This window comes from Nerophis ophidion, linkage group LG29, assembly GCF_033978795.1.
Source record: "Nerophis ophidion isolate RoL-2023_Sa linkage group LG29, RoL_Noph_v1.0, whole genome shotgun sequence".
Taxonomy (NCBI): domain Eukaryota; kingdom Metazoa; phylum Chordata; class Actinopteri; order Syngnathiformes; family Syngnathidae; genus Nerophis; species Nerophis ophidion.
In genome coordinates this window covers 1,680,930-1,698,429 of record NC_084639.1, presented here as the reverse complement: position 1 = coordinate 1,698,429, position 17,500 = coordinate 1,680,930, and the positions used below count along the sequence as shown (strand labels likewise).

The window sequence follows — 17,500 nt, the reverse complement described above, 5'->3', positions numbered from 1 at the left end:
CTTTTTGAGAAAATTTTGCAGCCGAACATCTCATTCTCATATAATTTAGTACTTGACACATGCTAACTGTTAGTATGCTAGCATTAGTGTTAACTTTTTGAGCAAATTTTGCAGCGGAACACCTCATACTCATATAAGTTGGTACTTGATACATGTTAACTGTTAGCATGCTAAGTTTTTTTTTTTTTTTAGCATTTTTTGCAGCTGAACACCTCAGGCTCATATAACTTAGTACTTGAAGCATGCTAACGTTAACTTTTTGAGAAAATGTTGCAGCCGAACACTTCGTACTCATATAACTTAGTACTTGACACATGCGAACTGTTAGCATGCTAAGTTTGGTTTTTGTTTGATTTTAGCAATGTTTGCAGCTGAACACCTCAGGCTCATGTAACTTAGTACTTGACACATGCAAACTGTTAGCATGCTAACCTTAGTGTGCTAACTTTTTAAGCAAATTTTGCAGCCGAACATCTCATTCTCATGTAACTTTGTACTTGACACATGCTAACTGTTAGCATGGTGGCATTAGTGTGTTAACTTTTTGAGCAAATTTTGCAGCGGAACACCTCATACTCATATTAGTTGGTACTTGATACATGTTAACTGCTAGCATGCTAAGTTTTTTTTTTTTTTTTAGCATTTTTTGCAGCTGAACACCTCAGGCTCATAAAACTTAATGCTTGAAGCATGCTAACTGTTAAAATGCTAACGTTAGCATGTTAACTTTTTGAGGAAATTTTGCAGCCGAACACCTAATACTCATATAACTTAGTACTTGACACATGCAAACTGTTAGCATGCGAAGTTTTGTTTTTGTTTGTTTTTAGCACTTTTTGTAGCTGCACACGCTCATATAACTTAGTAGTTGACACATGCAAACTGTTAGCATTCCAACCTTAGTGTGCTAACTTTTTGAGCAAATTTTGCAGCTGAACACCTCAGGCTCATATAACTTAGTACTTGAAGCATGCTAACTGTTAGAATGCTAACATTAGCATGTTAACTTTTTGAGAAAATTTTGCAGCCGAACGACTCGTACTCATATAAATTAGTACTTGACACATGTGAATTGTTAGTGTGCTAACTTTCTTAAGCAAATTTTGCAGCCGAACATCTCATTCTCATATAATTTTGTACCTGACACATGGTAACTGTTAGCATGCTAGCATTAGTGTGTTAACTTTTTGAGCAAATTTTGCAGCGGAACACCTCATACTCATATTAGTTGGTACTTGATACATGTTAACTGTTAGCATGCTAAGTTTTTTTTTTTTTTTTAGCATTTTTTGCAGCTGAACACCTCAGGCTCATATAACTTAGTACTTGAAGCATGCTAACGTTAACTTTTTGAGAAAATGTTGCAGCCGAACACTTCGTACTCATATAACTTAGTACTTGACACATGCGAACTGTTAGCATGCTAAGTTTGGTTTTTGTTTGTTTTTAGCAATGTTTGCAGCTGAACACCTCAGGCTCATATAACTTAGTACTTGACACATGCGAACTGTTAGCATGCTAACCTTAGTGTGCTAACTTTTTTAAGCAAATTTTGCAGCAGAACATCTCATTCTCATGTAACTTTGTACTTGACACATGCTAACTGTTAGCATGCTAACCTTAGTGTGTTAACTTTTTGAGCAAATTTTGCAGCCGAACATCTCATTCTCATATAACTTTGTACTTGACACATGCTAACTGTTAGTATGCTAGCATTAGTGTGTCAACTTTTTGAGCAAATTTTGCAGCGGACACCTCATACTCATATAAGTTGGTACTTGATACATGTTAACTGCTAGGATGCTATGTTTTTGTTTTTTTTAGCATTTTTTGCAGCTGAACACCTCCGGCTCATATAACTTAGTACTTGAAGCATGCTAACTGTTAGAATGCTAACATTAGCAAGTTAACTTTTTGAGAAAATTTTGCAGCCGAACATCTCATTCTCATATAATTTTGTACTTGACACATGCTAACTATTAGTATGCTAGCATTAGTGTTAACTTTTTGAGCAAATTTTGCAGCGGAACACCTCATACTCATATAAGTTGGTACTTGATACATGTTAACTGTTAGCATGCTAAGTTTTTTTTTTTTTTTAGCATTTTTTGCAGCTGAACACCTCAGGCTCATATAACTTAGTACTTGAAGCATGCTAACGTTAACTTTTTGAGAAAATGTTGCAGCCGAACACTTCGTACTCATATAACTTAGTACTTGACACATGCGAACTGTTAGCATGCTAAGTTTGGTTTTTGTTTGATTTTAGCAATGTTTGCAGCTGAACACCTCAGGCTCATGTAACTTAGTACTTGACACATGCAAACTGTTAGCATGCTAACCTTAGTGTGCTAACTTTTTAAGCAAATTTTGCAGCCGAACATCTCATTCTCATGTAACTTTGTACTTGACACATGCTAACTGTTAGCATGGTGGCATTAGTGTGTTAACTTTTTGAGCAAATTTTGCAGCGGAACACCTCATACTCATATTAGTTGGTACTTGATACATGTTAACTGCTAGCATGCTAAGTTTTTTTTTTTTTTTTAGCATTTTTTGCAGCTGAACACCTCAGGCTCATAAAACTTAATGCTTGAAGCATGCTAACTGTTAAAATGCTAACGTTAGCATGTTAACTTTTTGAGGAAATTTTGCAGCCGAACACCTAATACTCATATAACTTAGTACTTGACACATGCAAACTGTTAGCATGCGAAGTTTTGTTTTTGTTTGTTTTTAGCACTTTTTGTAGCTGCACACGCTCATATAACTTAGTAGTTGACACATGCAAACTGTTAGCATTCCAACCTTAGTGTGCTAACTTTTTGAGCAAATTTTGCAGCTGAACACCTCAGGCTCATATAACTTAGTACTTGAAGCATGCTAACTGTTAGAATGCTAACATTAGCATGTTAACTTTTTGAGAAAATTTTGCAGCCGAACGACTCGTACTCATATAAATTAGTACTTGACACATGTGAATTGTTAGTGTGCTAACTTTCTTAAGCAAATTTTGCAGCCGAACATCTCATTCTCATATAATTTTGTACCTGACACATGGTAACTGTTAGCATGCTAGCATTAGTGTGTTAACTTTTTGAGCAAATTTTGCAGCGGAACACCTCATACTCATATTAGTTGGTACTTGATACATGTTAACTGTTAGCATGCTAAGTTTTTTTTTTTTTTTTAGCATTTTTTGCAGCTGAACACCTCAGGCTCATATAACTTAGTACTTGAAGCATGCTAACGTTAACTTTTTGAGAAAATGTTGCAGCCGAACACTTCGTACTCATATAACTTAGTACTTGACACATGCGAACTGTTAGCATGCTAAGTTTGGTTTTTGTTTGTTTTTAGCAATGTTTGCAGCTGAACACCTCAGGCTCATATAACTTAGTACTTGACACATGCGAACTGTTAGCATGCTAACCTTAGTGTGCTAACTTTTTTAAGCAAATTTTGCAGCAGAACATCTCATTCTCATGTAACTTTGTACTTGACACATGCTAACTGTTAGCATGCTAACCTTAGTGTGTTAACTTTTTGAGCAAATTTTGCAGCCGAACATCTCATTCTCATATAACTTTGTACTTGACACATGCTAACTGTTAGTATGCTAGCATTAGTGTGTCAACTTTTTGAGCAAATTTTGCAGCGGACACCTCATACTCATATAAGTTGGTACTTGATACATGTTAACTGCTAGGATGCTATGTTTTTGTTTTTTTTAGCATTTTTTGCAGCTGAACACCTCCGGCTCATATAACTTAGTACTTGAAGCATGCTAACTGTTAGAATGCTAACATTAGCAAGTTAACTTTTTGAGAAAATTTTGCAGCCGAACATCTCATTCTCATATAATTTTGTACTTGACACATGCTAACTATTAGTATGCTAGCATTAGTGTTAACTTTTTGAGCAAATTTTGCAGCGGAACACCTCATACTCATATTAGTTGGTACTTGATACATGTTAACTGTTAGCATGCTAAGTTTTTTTTTTTTTTTTAGCATTTTTTGCAGCTGAACACCTCAGGCTCATATAACTTAGTACTTGAAACATGCTAACGTTAACTTTTTGAGAAAATGTTGCAGCCAAACACTTCGTACTCATATAACTTAGTACTTGACACATGCGAACTGTTAGCATGCTAAGTTTGGTTTTTGTTTGTTTTTAGCAATGTTTGCAGCTGAACACCTCAGGCTCATATAACTTAGTACTTGACACATGCGAACTGTTAGCATGCTAACCTTAGTGTGCTAACTTTTTTAAGCAAATTTTGCAGCCGAACATCTCATTCTCATGTAACTTTGTACTTGACACATGCTAACTGTTAGCATGCTAGCATTAGTGTGTTAACTTTTTGAGCAAATTTTGCAGCTGAACACCTCAGGCTCATATAACTTTGTACTTGACACATGCGATCTGTTAGCATTTTACCTTAGTGTGATAACTTTTTTTAAAGCAAATTTTGCAGCTGAACACCTCAGGTTCATATAACTTAGTACTTGAAGCATGCTAACATTAATTTGCTAACTTTTTTTTAACCAATTTTGCAGCCAAACACCTCAGACTCATATAACTTAGTATTGAATATATGCTAACTGTTAGCATGTGCACACTTCCTAGTCATTGCTTGGTCTATTTCCCTTTGCTTCATGTTCATTAATTGACTTGTGGAATGTGTCGCAGGCCAATAAAAAACAAGCCGCAGGCCACAAAAGCGCCCCAGGCTGCACTTTGGACCCCCGTGTGTTAGATATCTACTCGCTAAACGGCATACAACCCCATTTAATCGAGGACTGAGCAGTTGATGAACAATTAAAGAAAGACTAAAAAGGTAAATGAATGATTTTCCAAGTGAGCAGTTTTACTTCCTACTCAGCCCTCCAGCTGGAGAGTGCCCGCCCCTAATCAGTCACATGACTAATTCAAGGCCTAATTGGGATCCGGCTCTCGATGCTCCGGGTCAGTCGAGCCGCTGGAAAGTACAGAAGTGGTCCTGGTGGGTTGAGTCCTTCATGGACCGAGTCCGGTCCAGCTCAAGGAGGAGTAGGAGTGAGAAGAGCCCCTGGGAGGCCATGGAAGTGGAATTAGCATGTAAATGAAAGTGGGAACTTGATGAAGACGTGCTTGTGTCACCCCGAGGTGCACAGGAAGTGTGGCGGCTGTCCTGCACAATGTTGCAAAGATGGCAGCTGTGTTGCCCCCTCCTCCCCTGTGCCGCCGCACCACCCCCAAGTCAGCCAGCTGGCCGGCATGTTAGATTGCAGCAAACACGTTCATGTCTTCTCCCACCGGAGGAAACTCCAAAGCCGCGCTGGCGTCTCCAGGCCGAGTCCCGCCGCCCCTTAAAAACTGGACAGAGGGAATAACGAGCCTGCCTCCCGAACACGGGAGGTAAGACGAGGAGCTGGGCTGCAATGTGACGCTCCCACCTCCCAGCTGCTGGAGGTGCACACAAACATCCCAATTAGTCAGCCGACCTCGTTAGCCTGCATGCTAATTGCCAAAATTGTTTGTTTCGACGCCACGGAAATATGACCTTTGACATCCAGCAATCCTTCAAAATCAGTAGGGGGTCTTCATCAAGTGTCCCTGGCGCTGTGAAGACCATTAGAGGGATGCCATGAGTTCTCGTGGACTGTCTGTAGAGCGTTTTGCATTTTTCCTATCATGCCTTGTAATGGATTTAAATGCAAAAATAATTGAAATAATTTTTTCTACGGTGAAATTATTTTTTTTTTTTTGGGGTATTTCATCATGACTAGGGAAGGTTGTTTGCATTAGGTCATATCAGTAAATACTGTGCGTAGTTGCTGTCTAGAAAAAAAATTAAAAGTAATGTTGTCCACTAAATAGTGCTAAAATAGCAGATTTTGAATAGTCAGACTTTTAAAATGGATGCAATCTGCCTGCGGGTAAAATGTGCTGAACATGGATAAGTCTGAAGAGCGTTTTGCATTTTTCCCATCATGCTTTGTCATAGATTTTAAAGAGTGTAATTTATGGTGTTTGGATGTTTTTATTTTATAATATTTACAAAGTTCAGTGACCATGTCTCTTGACATTTTGTGTTGGTTGGATTTTTTGGGGGGGTATTTCATCATGACTAGGGAAGGTTGTTTGCATTAAGTCGTATCAGTAAATACTGTGCTTAGTTGCTGTCTGGACAAAATTGAAAGTAATGTTGTCCACTAAATAGTGCTAAAATAGCAGATTTTAAATAGTCAGACTTTTAAAATGAATGCAATCTGCCTACAGGTAAAATGTGCTGAACATGGATAAATCTGAAGAGCATTTTACGTTTTTCCCATCATGCTTTGTAATAGATTTTAAAGAGTGTAATTTATGGTGTTTGGATGTTTTTATTTTATAATATTTACAAAGTTCAGTGACCATGTCTCTTGACATTTTGTGTTGGTTGGATTTTTTCCATCCACCTATTTTCTACCGCTTGTCCCTTTTGGGTTCGCGGGGGGTGCTGGAGCCTAGCTCAGCTGCATTCGGGTGGAAGGCGGGGTACACCCTGGACAGTTGCCACCTCATCGCAGGGTTGGATTTTTTATTTGTTAAATTTTGTTTGCCCCATGACTAGGGAAGGTTGTTTGCATTGGGTCATACAAGTAAATCCTGCACGTAGCTGCAATTCAGACATAATTACAACTACTGTTGTCCACTATATGATGTTAGAAGAGCAGCTATTAAATTGTCAGACTTTTAAAAGGAACGTGTGTAAGATTCCTGAGTTTTGACACCGGTGATACAAGGTAATATTAAAATGTAAAAACATTCCAACTTTGAGGAAGGTCAGCCAGGATGCGGCGCGTGAGGAGCGTTCCAAGCATCAATCATGCGTGCGTGTCAATAAAGGCGCCTCGCTCACTTCCCCGTGTGGCGGTGACAAATTGTCAGCTCATAAAAATTCCTCTCTGGGTTGGCAGCTGTTGACAGTCCCCTCTGAGTCGGCCCCGCCCATTTCCACGCTGGCGGGCTGCGGGAGTGTCAGGAGGCGCGCTTGAACCCGAACACGCGGCGGCGGCGGGTCAGGCGGGTGTCGAGCCAAATGGAACTTGTCTGCTTCTGCAGGAGCTACGATATGAAATATGACATCCGACAAAAAAAAAATGCTCAGTTCCTCTTTTTGCACTTCCTGGTTTGTTTTGTTACCATGACTACCCGTTAGTTTTCACTTGTCTCACGTTTTGCACTCCCACACCTGTTTCCACTTATCATGTCACTGCTATTTAAGCCTGTCTGTTTCTGTTGTTCATCCTGGCAACATCACCTCCTTCACACCATCCATCACTTTCTATGCCTTCCATGCTGATGATCCAGGTTACTTTCTTGTTCAAAGTAAGTTTTTTGTTATTCATGCCATAGTGCTAGTTTTTGTTTTACGACTATAGCTTTGCCTTAGGGCAAGTTTTCTTTCCATAGTCAAGTTTGTTGTCCGCCATTGTGCGCGCCTTTTGTTTGTTCCTGTTTTTTTTAGTTATAGTGTCAAAATAAAAAGATGTCTCTACCTTCACACCGTTTTCACTCCATTTGCTTTGCACCTCGGGAAAACAATCCACGCCCAAGTTCAAGTCCTGACAATATGTTTAAAATGAGTGTTTGGTGAACATCGTTTTGTCCAACTAATTTCGACAGTTCTTGAACTCACCATAGTGTGGACTGTGATGCAACAGTTTGTTTACATCTTCCACTCCTTCTTTGTCTCATTTTGTCCACCAAATGTTTTATACTGTGCGTGAATGCATGAAAGGTGAGCTTTGTTGATGTTATTGACTTGTGTGGAGTGCTCATCAGGCATATTTGGTCACTGCATGACTGCAAGCTAATCAATGCTAAAATGCTACTTAGGCTAGCTGTATGGAAATATTGCATCACTATGCCTCATTTGTAGCTATATTTGAGATCAATATCATTTATGTGTACCCTCTCTGTATATAATTTAGTTTTGCTTGTCTGATGACACATTATCTGTATGTAATATTAGCTGCATTTCCGATAGTTGTTCGTGCGCCATGTTGTTCCAGACTACAGGAAATGTAACCTAGCTTGCCAAGATTGCTGTATGGAAATTTGCATCATTATGCCTCATTTGTAGGTATATTTGAGCTCATTTAATATCATTTACGTGTATCCTCTCTGTATATAATTTAGTTTTGCATGTCTGATGAAACATTATTTGTATGTAATATTGGCTGCATTTCTGATAGTTGTTCGTGCGCCATGTTGTTCCAGACTACAGGAAATGTAACCTAGCTTGCCAAGATTGAAGTAAATCTATTAAAAGAAGACAGCCTGCTGTTTCCTTTAACTTGGACACACACATCTATACTTTTGGCCATTAAAAATGTAAAAATGTGTAGAAAAAATATAACATTTCAACATTTCTGTCAACAAAGCCTGCGACACATCCTCACTTTGATAGTAGGCTATTATAGCTAATATAGGGACTTGCGTCAAGTGTTGCCATCAATATAAAACTTATTTTTGGCTTTTAATTTTTTCTGGTTCCAGACTAATTAGTTTTTAGTATTGTTGGTCCAATGTGGTTTTTTCAATGTTTTGGGTTGCCGACCCCTCGTCTAAGCCTCTGGCATCACTTCCTGCTTGTGTCATGTGATCACATCCTCTGGCTTGCGGTCAGATCCACAAAGTGGACAAACGAAAAAAAAAAGATAGACGTAACAAATTGTTAAATCATTAAACATATTTATTTCCTGCTCAGAGAGAAACGCGAGTACGCGTCAAAGGAACTGACATACTTGAATGTCCAGTGGGGAGTGGAGTGTGTGGATGGTGGAACCGTTCCAATCGGTTGAAAAATGTCCATTCATTCTCAATAAAGGTACATTCCTGGTAATTCCAGGTTATCAGGGAATTTTAGCAACCAGGAAACATTCTGGCTAGAATGTCCCGAGTGAGTGGAGTGTGTGGATGGTGGAACCGTTCTAATCAGTTGAGAAATGTGCGATATGGAAAGGTTTGTAAAATTCCTGGTAATTCTGGGTAAATAGGACATTTTCAGAACCGGGAAACATTCTGGTTTGAATGTCCAGGGTGAGTGGAGTGTGTGGATATTGGAACAGTTCCAATCGGATGAGAAATGTGGGACATGGAAATGTTTTTATATTGCCCATTCGTTTTCAACAAAGGTACATTCCTGGTAATTCCAGGTAATCAGGGAATTTTAGCAACCAGGAAACATTCTGGCTTGAATGTCCAGAGTGTGTGGATGGTGGAACTGTTCTAATCAGTTGAGAAATGTGCGATATGGAGAGGTTTGTAAAATTACTGGTAATTCTGGGTAAATAGGAAATTTTCAGAACCGGGAAACATTCTGGCTTGAATGTCCAGTGTGAGTGGAGTGTGTGGCTGGTGGAACGGTTCCAATCGGATGAGAAATGTGGGACATGGAAATGTTTTTATATTGCCCATTCGTTTTCAACAAAGGTAAATTCCTGGTAATTCCAGGTAATCAGGGAATTTTAGCAACCAGGAAACATTCTGGCTAGAATGTCCAGAGTGAGTGGAGTGTGTGGATGTCTAATTTCTTCATTTTGACTTTCTCATCTCGCCTTTGTTCATGCAACCAACCTTGCTTGCATACTTCCGTGCTTTCTTGCCACCAAGAATATCCTGATATGAATATAAATATAAATATAAATATTAATATAAATATAAATATAAAGTTGTATGGCCCAGCTCTACTTTGAACATAATTTCAAGTCCCATGCAGGACTCCAACAAACATAATAATGAGGCCATTACTCAACATTCATTTCATATACAAAGTCAAAACAACATCAAGAAGTCTTCATTTCTAGCCTACCTGCTGACACACACACACACACACACACACACACACACACACACACACACACACACACACACACACACACACACACACACACACACACACTTTCAGTCCCCCCGTGGTGCGCTCACAGTTTGAAATCCCAAAACTCCTAAACTTTAAGAGCCCGGTGGCTACAAAGATTGATGTGGAGAAATAAAATTCACTTGGTTTTGTTGTTGAATCTTTGTGGCGTGCGGGGGGGGGGGGGGGGGGCAAGAAGGGGGATGTGGTTATTACTCGTGATTATTCACAATAATCACAGGTTATTACTTACGATTGTTCATTATTAATCACAGGTCTTGGTGACGGGTCATTATTCACAGTTAATCACAGGTTATTACTTACGATTGTTCACGAATAATACAAGATGTTGTACCCGTGGTTATTCATGTTACCACTCGCGATTAATCACATGTTACTCACGATTGTTCCTAATGAATCACAGTTTATTACTCAGGATTATTCACAATCGCAGGTTATTACTCACTATTTATTAAAAGACTAAACACAAAATATTTCTCGCGATTGTTCACGATTAAACACAGGTTGTTACTTTCACAATTTATCACTAGTTATTACTTGTGATTATTCCCAAATATATAGGTTTTTACTCAATTATTAACGAACAATCACAGGTTATTACTTACGGTTGTTCATTATTAATCACAGGTCTTGGTGACGGGTCGTTATTCACAGTTAATCACAGGTTATTACTTACAATTGTTCACAAATAATAAAAGATGTTGTACTCGTGGTTATTCCTGTTACCACTAGCGATTAATCACATGTTACTCACGATTGTTCCTAATGTATCACAGTTTATTACTCAGGATTATTCACAATCGCAGGTTATTACTCACTATTTATTAAAAGACTAAACACAAAATATTTCTCGCGATGGTTCACGATTAAACACAGGTTGTTACTTTCACAATTTATCACTAATTATTACTTGTGATTATTCCCAAATATATAGGTTTTTACTCAATTATTAACGAACAATCACAGGTTATTACTTACGATTGTTCATTATTAATCACAGGTCTTGGTGACGGGTCGTTATTCACAGTTAATCACAGGTTATTACTTACAATTGTTCACAAATAATAAAAGATTTTGTACCCGTGGTTATTCATGACCAATCATGTTACCACTCTTGATTATTCGCGATTAATCACATATTACTCGCGATTGTTCCTAATGTATCACAGTTTATTACTCAGGATTATTCACAATCGCAGGTTATTACTCACTATTTATTAAAAGACTAAACACAAAATATTTCTCGCGATGGTTCACGATTAAACACAGGTTATTACTATCACTAATTATTACTTGTGATTATTCCCAAATATATAGGTTTTTACTCAATTATTAACGAACAATCACACGTTGTTACTTGCGATTATTCACGATTAATCACATGTTACTCTCGATGGTTGGTGATTAATCACAGGTTTTGCTTGTGATTACTCGCAAATAATCACATGTTATTCTTTGAGATTATTTCCAATTCAACACAGAATATTACTCACGTTTATTATGATTAATGACATGGTATTATTTGTGATTATTCACGATTATTCACAGGTTATCACTCGCGATTGTTTAAGAATAATCACAGAGCAGGAATCACAGGAATACTAGAGCTGTGAAAGAATGAAGCGAGCTCCCCAAAGGTCGACACACTCTCTTAAATGTTTGCCTGTCTCTCTTGCTTTTTTCCACCTATGTTGCCTGGCCTTGCAATCGAAACTGAAAGTTAACTTGACATGTGGTTGCCGAGCGCACATTCCCAAGTTCCTCCTGGTAGACATCTAGTGTGATTACCACAGCACGATATTATACGACACATTCTGTGTTGTAACACATACAAGACTTAAATAACTAATTTTAGACTTAATTAAGGATGCCCAAACAATTGAATAAATAAAATAAAACAGAATAGTTTGAGTGAAAGCTTGAAGGGAAAGTGGCGTGGGGTTACTGGAATGACCTAAAATATGTTTCTATTGCTGCTATGCCAACGATCAAAACCAAGAAGATTGCTTACAGTAATGACATTAAAACAGATACGGTCCCAATACTCAGTACCTGGGAATCGATACTGATACTGATTGGTAACAATTGTTGATACTACTTTTGTGTATTAACACATTTAGTTGCTTGTACAGTTCTTCTCCTTTGCTTACTTGTCAGGGGATCCAGTTTTTGTCCTTCTTCCCTGGCGTCTTTGACTAAAAACAATCCGTAATGAAAACATTGTTGGACATCCGAAGGGAGCATTTTGATATCAGATGTACTTTCCTCCAGCCTTTGGACCTTCCATTAGCTTTCACTTTCATTTTGTGGGACTCAGGACAGATTTTTGATGTGCTTTGCTGTGATTGGTTCTTTAAGCCGGGGTGCGCTGGCTCCAAATCTGTTGATATTGCAGTTTAATCCTGGAGCGATATCAACGGGCCGAGGGGCTTACCTGCGGGTCTTTTATGCCTGATGAAAAGTGCTGGACTCTCCTGGTCAGCTTTTAATGCTTAACATGTAAATGTCCACACGCAACTTCTTCTACTTTACTAAAGTCCTTGACATGCTGGCTTGTAGGCTCCCAGGAGCTAGCGGCTACGCAACGGCGAAGCACACAATAGCACACAAGCTAGGTAATAATCATTGCACAATAAAACAGCACATTTGTCAATATAAAGACATGTGAAATAATTATGTTGCAAGTTACTCACACATAGTCCAAGGCAGATACGTGTTAGAGAGTATCCAGTAACAAACGTGTCCGCATCATTTATTTTACTGCATTTTGAGCTTAAATTTGTGAGTTTTTGTGACCACAAGGTGTTGCTAAAAGTCCAATTACCTCTCCACTTCAACTTAAAGACAGCATAAGTCCATTCCAGACGGTTACTAACAAATAGGTTTGTGTTTATTTTTATTTGTTTTTTTTATTTCTAACATTGTTCTCTGTTTGACATATTTCCCTTGATCCACATTTTTTTTTAATATTCCAGACGACTAAATAATAACCGTGTATGTTTGATCCCTGCTGATATTATATCAGATCGATGTCAATATCAGCCAATACTTAAGGATCCAATATCAGTATTTTTTTTAAAATAAAATAAAATGTGTTTTTTTTATTTTTTTTTATTAAAATAATACACATCCATCCATCCATTTACTACCGCTTATTCCCTTTGGGCTTGCAGGGGGCGCTGGTTTCCATATCTCAGCTACATTCGGGCGGAAGGCGGCGTACACCCTGGACAAGTCTTCACCTCATCGCAATAAAACATATTTAAAAAAGCAAGAAAAATAAATACATAAAATAGAAACATGTGTATGTAAGTCCATTGCAGACAGTTAATAATAAATAGGTCAGTATTTTATTATTTTGTATTGTTTGAATAAAATACATTTATTTTTATTAACAAAACATATTTAAAATAAAAAATAAGAAAATCAGTGTTTTACTATACTGTAAGTCAAAAAGATGTGTCGGGAGAAGCCTATTATCTTATACATTAGTAGGAGCCAGCGGCTACACAACGGCGAAGCACACAATAGCACACAAGCTAGACATAGCTAATAATCATTGCACAATAATGCAATACATTTGTCAATATAAATAAATATGAAATAATAATAGTAGCATGTTACTCACACATAAGTATCCAGTAACAAACGTGTCCGCATCATTTATTTTACTGCATTTTGAGCTTAACTTTGTCAAGTATTGTGAATTATGGTCTCCACTTCAACTTAAAAACAGCATAAATCTATTCCAGACGGTTAATAATAAAAATGTTAGTGTTTTTTATTTATTTTTTATATACAGTAGAGATGAAATGCGGCAGTCTTTGTTTTTTAAATTCAACCTCTCACGATAGCTTTACTTTAAAAAAAACGCTCATACTGTGTGTGTGTGTGTGTGTGTGTGTGTGTGTGTGTGTGTGTGTGTGTGTGTGTGTGTGTGTGTGTGTGTGTGTGTGTGTGTGTGTCTCATTTGTGGTGACATCTATCAACATTGTTGTCCCATTTAAAAGTGCTCCCCCGCTGGTCAACATATGAAATAACAAGTGTGTGTGAAAAAATGTGAAGTACTCCCCCTCTGGTCAACATATGAAATAACAAGTGTGTGTAAAAAAAAAAAGTGAAGTGCTCCCCCTCTGGTCAACATATGAAATAACAAGTGTGTGTAAAAAAAAAGTGAAGTGCTCCCCCTCTGGTCAACATATGAAATAACAAGTGTGTGTAAAAAAATGTGAAGTGCTCCCCCTTTGGTCAACATATGAAATAACAAGTGTGTGTAAAAAAATGTGAAGTGCTCCCCCTCTGGTCAACATATGAAATAACAAGTGTGTGTAAAAAAAAAAAGTGAAGTGCTCCCCCTCTGGTCAACATATGAAATAACAAGTGTGTGTAAAAAAAAAAAGTGAAGTGCTCCCCCTCTGGTCAACATATGAAATAACAAGTGTGTGTAAAAAAAATGTGAAGTGCTCCCCCTCTGGTCAACATATGAAATAACAAGTGTGTGTAAAAAAATGTGAAGTGCTCCCCCTTTGGTCAACATATGAAATAACAAGTGTGTGTAAAAAAATGCGAAGTGCTCCTCCTCTGGTCAACATATGAAATAACAAGTGTGTGTAAAAAAAAAGTGAAGTGCTCCCCCTCTGGTCAACATATGAAATAACAAGTGTGTGTAAAAATGTAAAATGCTCCCCGATCTGAGTAAGACATTTAAAATGGGCTCCTTTGGACAAAATGTAATAAATAAATAAATATGTATATAGAGACATACTGTAGTAACTTGAAGTAAATAATGAAGATTAAAAAACAATTGCAAACAAAAAAAATCAACAACAACAAAATAACTAAAAGCAGTCTTTTTCTCACAATGTGTTGACTGTTTTTTTGTGTGTGTAAAATTAGGAACAATTTCTCACATTCTTTCTGTTTCTATAATATTGCAATATTTTCTCATAAAAATATATAGTATTTTTTATGTAAAGATATGACTTTTAAATGCAAAATGGTGACATTTGTCATGTAAAATTCTGACTTTTATCACAATATTGACAATTTTTTGTTGTTCTTGTGAAATAGTGACGTTTTTTGAGTAAAATTCTAACTTGTCAAGTAAAATTCCGATTATTATTATAATATTGCCAACATTATAAAGTTTTCTTATAAAATTGTGACTTGTCCAGTAAAATTACGACTCTTTTCATAAAATTGACCAAAATTTTAAGCTTTTTCCTCGTAAAATCGTGACTGTTACTGATTAAAATACCAACGTTTATCATAATATTGCACAAATGTTCAGTTTTTGTGTGTGTAAAATTAGGAACAATTTCTCACATTCTATTTGTTTCTGTAATATTGCAATATTTTCTCGTAAAAATATATAGTATTTTTTTATGTAAAGATATGACTTTTTAATGCAAAATGGTGACATTTGTCATGTAAAATTCTGACTTTTATCACAATATTGACAGTTTTTTTGTTGTTTTTGTAAAATAGTGATGTTTTTTGTGTAAAATTATAACTTGTCAAGTAAAATTCTGATTATTTTTATAATATTGCCAACATTATATAGTTTTCTTATAAAATTGTGACTTGTCGAGTAAAATAACGACTCTTTTCATAAAACTGACCAAAATTTTAAGCTTTTTCCTCGTAAAATTGTGACTGTTATTGATTAAAATTCCAACGTTTATCATAATATTGTACAAATGTTCAGTTTTTCGTGTAACATTTTTGACCTTTTTCCTGTGAAATTTCAACTCATTTTTCACAACAAGCTTTTTTATATTTTTGCATAGTATGTATATTTTATTCATGTTGTATATATATATATATATATATATATATATATATATATATATATAAAAGGTGGTCCTAAAGAGGGAGGCATTTTTCTCAGGTTTCAAGAGGGTAACAAATACAACAATACGTGTGTGTATGTGTGTGTGTGTGTGTGTGTTTGTGTGTGTGTGTGTGTGTGTGTGTGTGTGTGTGTGTGTGTGTGTGTGTGTGTGTGTGTGTGTGTGTGTGTGTGTGTGTGTGTGTGTGTGTGTGTGTGTGTGTGTGCACGGTCCGCTGGACTGTGCATGTTAGTTTTGTTAGGCCTGGTTAAGAAAGCGGCCTAATGGTGTGTAATGGAGGCGATGATGATGATGAGGTTTTAATGGTGTTGTGTGTTGTTTGTGTTTGTGTGTGCAGGACTTCTGTGCCTTGATGGTCACATGATCGCTGGAGGCCACATGCCGGTGATGGAGGAGCTTGTCACTGACACGTGAGTGCTCGCCAACAAACGTATTGTTCAATTATTTTCCCCGTCTTTTTACTTTTCTTTGGACTGTGAGGCGACACAATCTCATACGTGATGAAGGTTGTGTCCGATATCTTCATCACGATGACGTATACTTTTGATCAAACCTTCCAGGCACTTCTCAATAAGTTGTTGTTTTTTATTTCTTGCTGACAAGCACATTGTTTAATATTTCATTTAAAAATGAGTGATGCTGGCTTTATTGACTTCCTGTTGTCATAACTTGGTATTTAAACCGCCCAGTGGGCGTGGCTTGGACACTAGTCATGTAATCTACACGTACAGTAACATTTACGACTATTTACGATAATTTGTTGACTTCCTGTTGTCATAACTTGGTATTTAAACCGCCCAGTGGGCGTGGCTTGGACACTAGTCATGTAATCTACACGTACAGTAACATTTACGACTATTTACGATAATTTGTTGACTTCCTGTTGTCATAACTTGGTATTTAAACCGCCCAGTGGGCGTGGCTTGGACACTAGTCATGTAATCTACACGTACAGTAACATTTACGACTATTTACGATAATTTGTTGACTTCCTGTTGTCATAATTTGGTATTTAAACCGCCCAGTGGGCGTGGCTTGGACACTAGTCATGTAATCTACACGTACAGTAACATTTACGACTATTTACGATAATTTGTTGACTTCCTGTTGTCATAAATTGGTATTTAAACCGCCCAGTGGGCGTGGCTTGGACACTAGTCATGTAATCTACACGTACAGTAACATTTATGACTATTTACGATAATTTGTTGACTTCCTGTTGTCATAATTTGGTATTCAAACCGCCCAGTGGGCGTGGCTTGGACACTAGTCATGTAATCTACACGTACAGTAACATTTACGACTATTTACGATAATTTGTTGACTTCCTGTTGTCATAATTTGGTATTCAAACCGCCCAGTGGGCGTGGCTTGGACACTAGTCATGTAATCTACACGTACAGTAACATTTACGACTATTTACGATAATTTGTTGACTTCCTGTTGTCATAATTTGGTATTCAAACCGCCCAGTGGGCGTGGCTTGGACACTAGTCATGTAATCTACACGTACAGTAACATTTACGACTATTTACGATAATTTGTTGACTTCCTGTTGTCATAATTTGGTATTCAAACCGCCCAGTGGGCGTGGCTTGGACACTAGTCATGTAATCTACACGTACAGTAACATTTACGACTATTTACGATAATTTGTTGACTTCCTGTTGTCATAATTTGGTATTCAAACCGCCCAGTGGGCGTGGCTTGGACACTAGTCATGTAATCTACA

General features: G+C 37.3%; 1 protein-coding gene across 5 annotated transcripts in view; it reads left to right on the top strand.

The window, feature by feature from the left end:
- Nucleotides 1-17,500, top strand: part of htr4 (5-hydroxytryptamine receptor 4) — a 190,722-nt gene that overhangs the window by 92,283 nt on the left and 80,939 nt on the right. For all 5 annotated transcript variants that reach the window (XM_061891849.1, XM_061891847.1, XM_061891851.1 and 2 more), the window contains one exon: nucleotides 16,106-16,178. In XM_061891849.1, coding sequence (XP_061747833.1) covers nucleotides 16,129-16,178 — 50 coding nt within the window. In that variant the 5' untranslated portion in view covers nucleotides 16,106-16,128. The remainder of the gene's footprint in view (nucleotides 1-16,105; nucleotides 16,179-17,500) is intronic.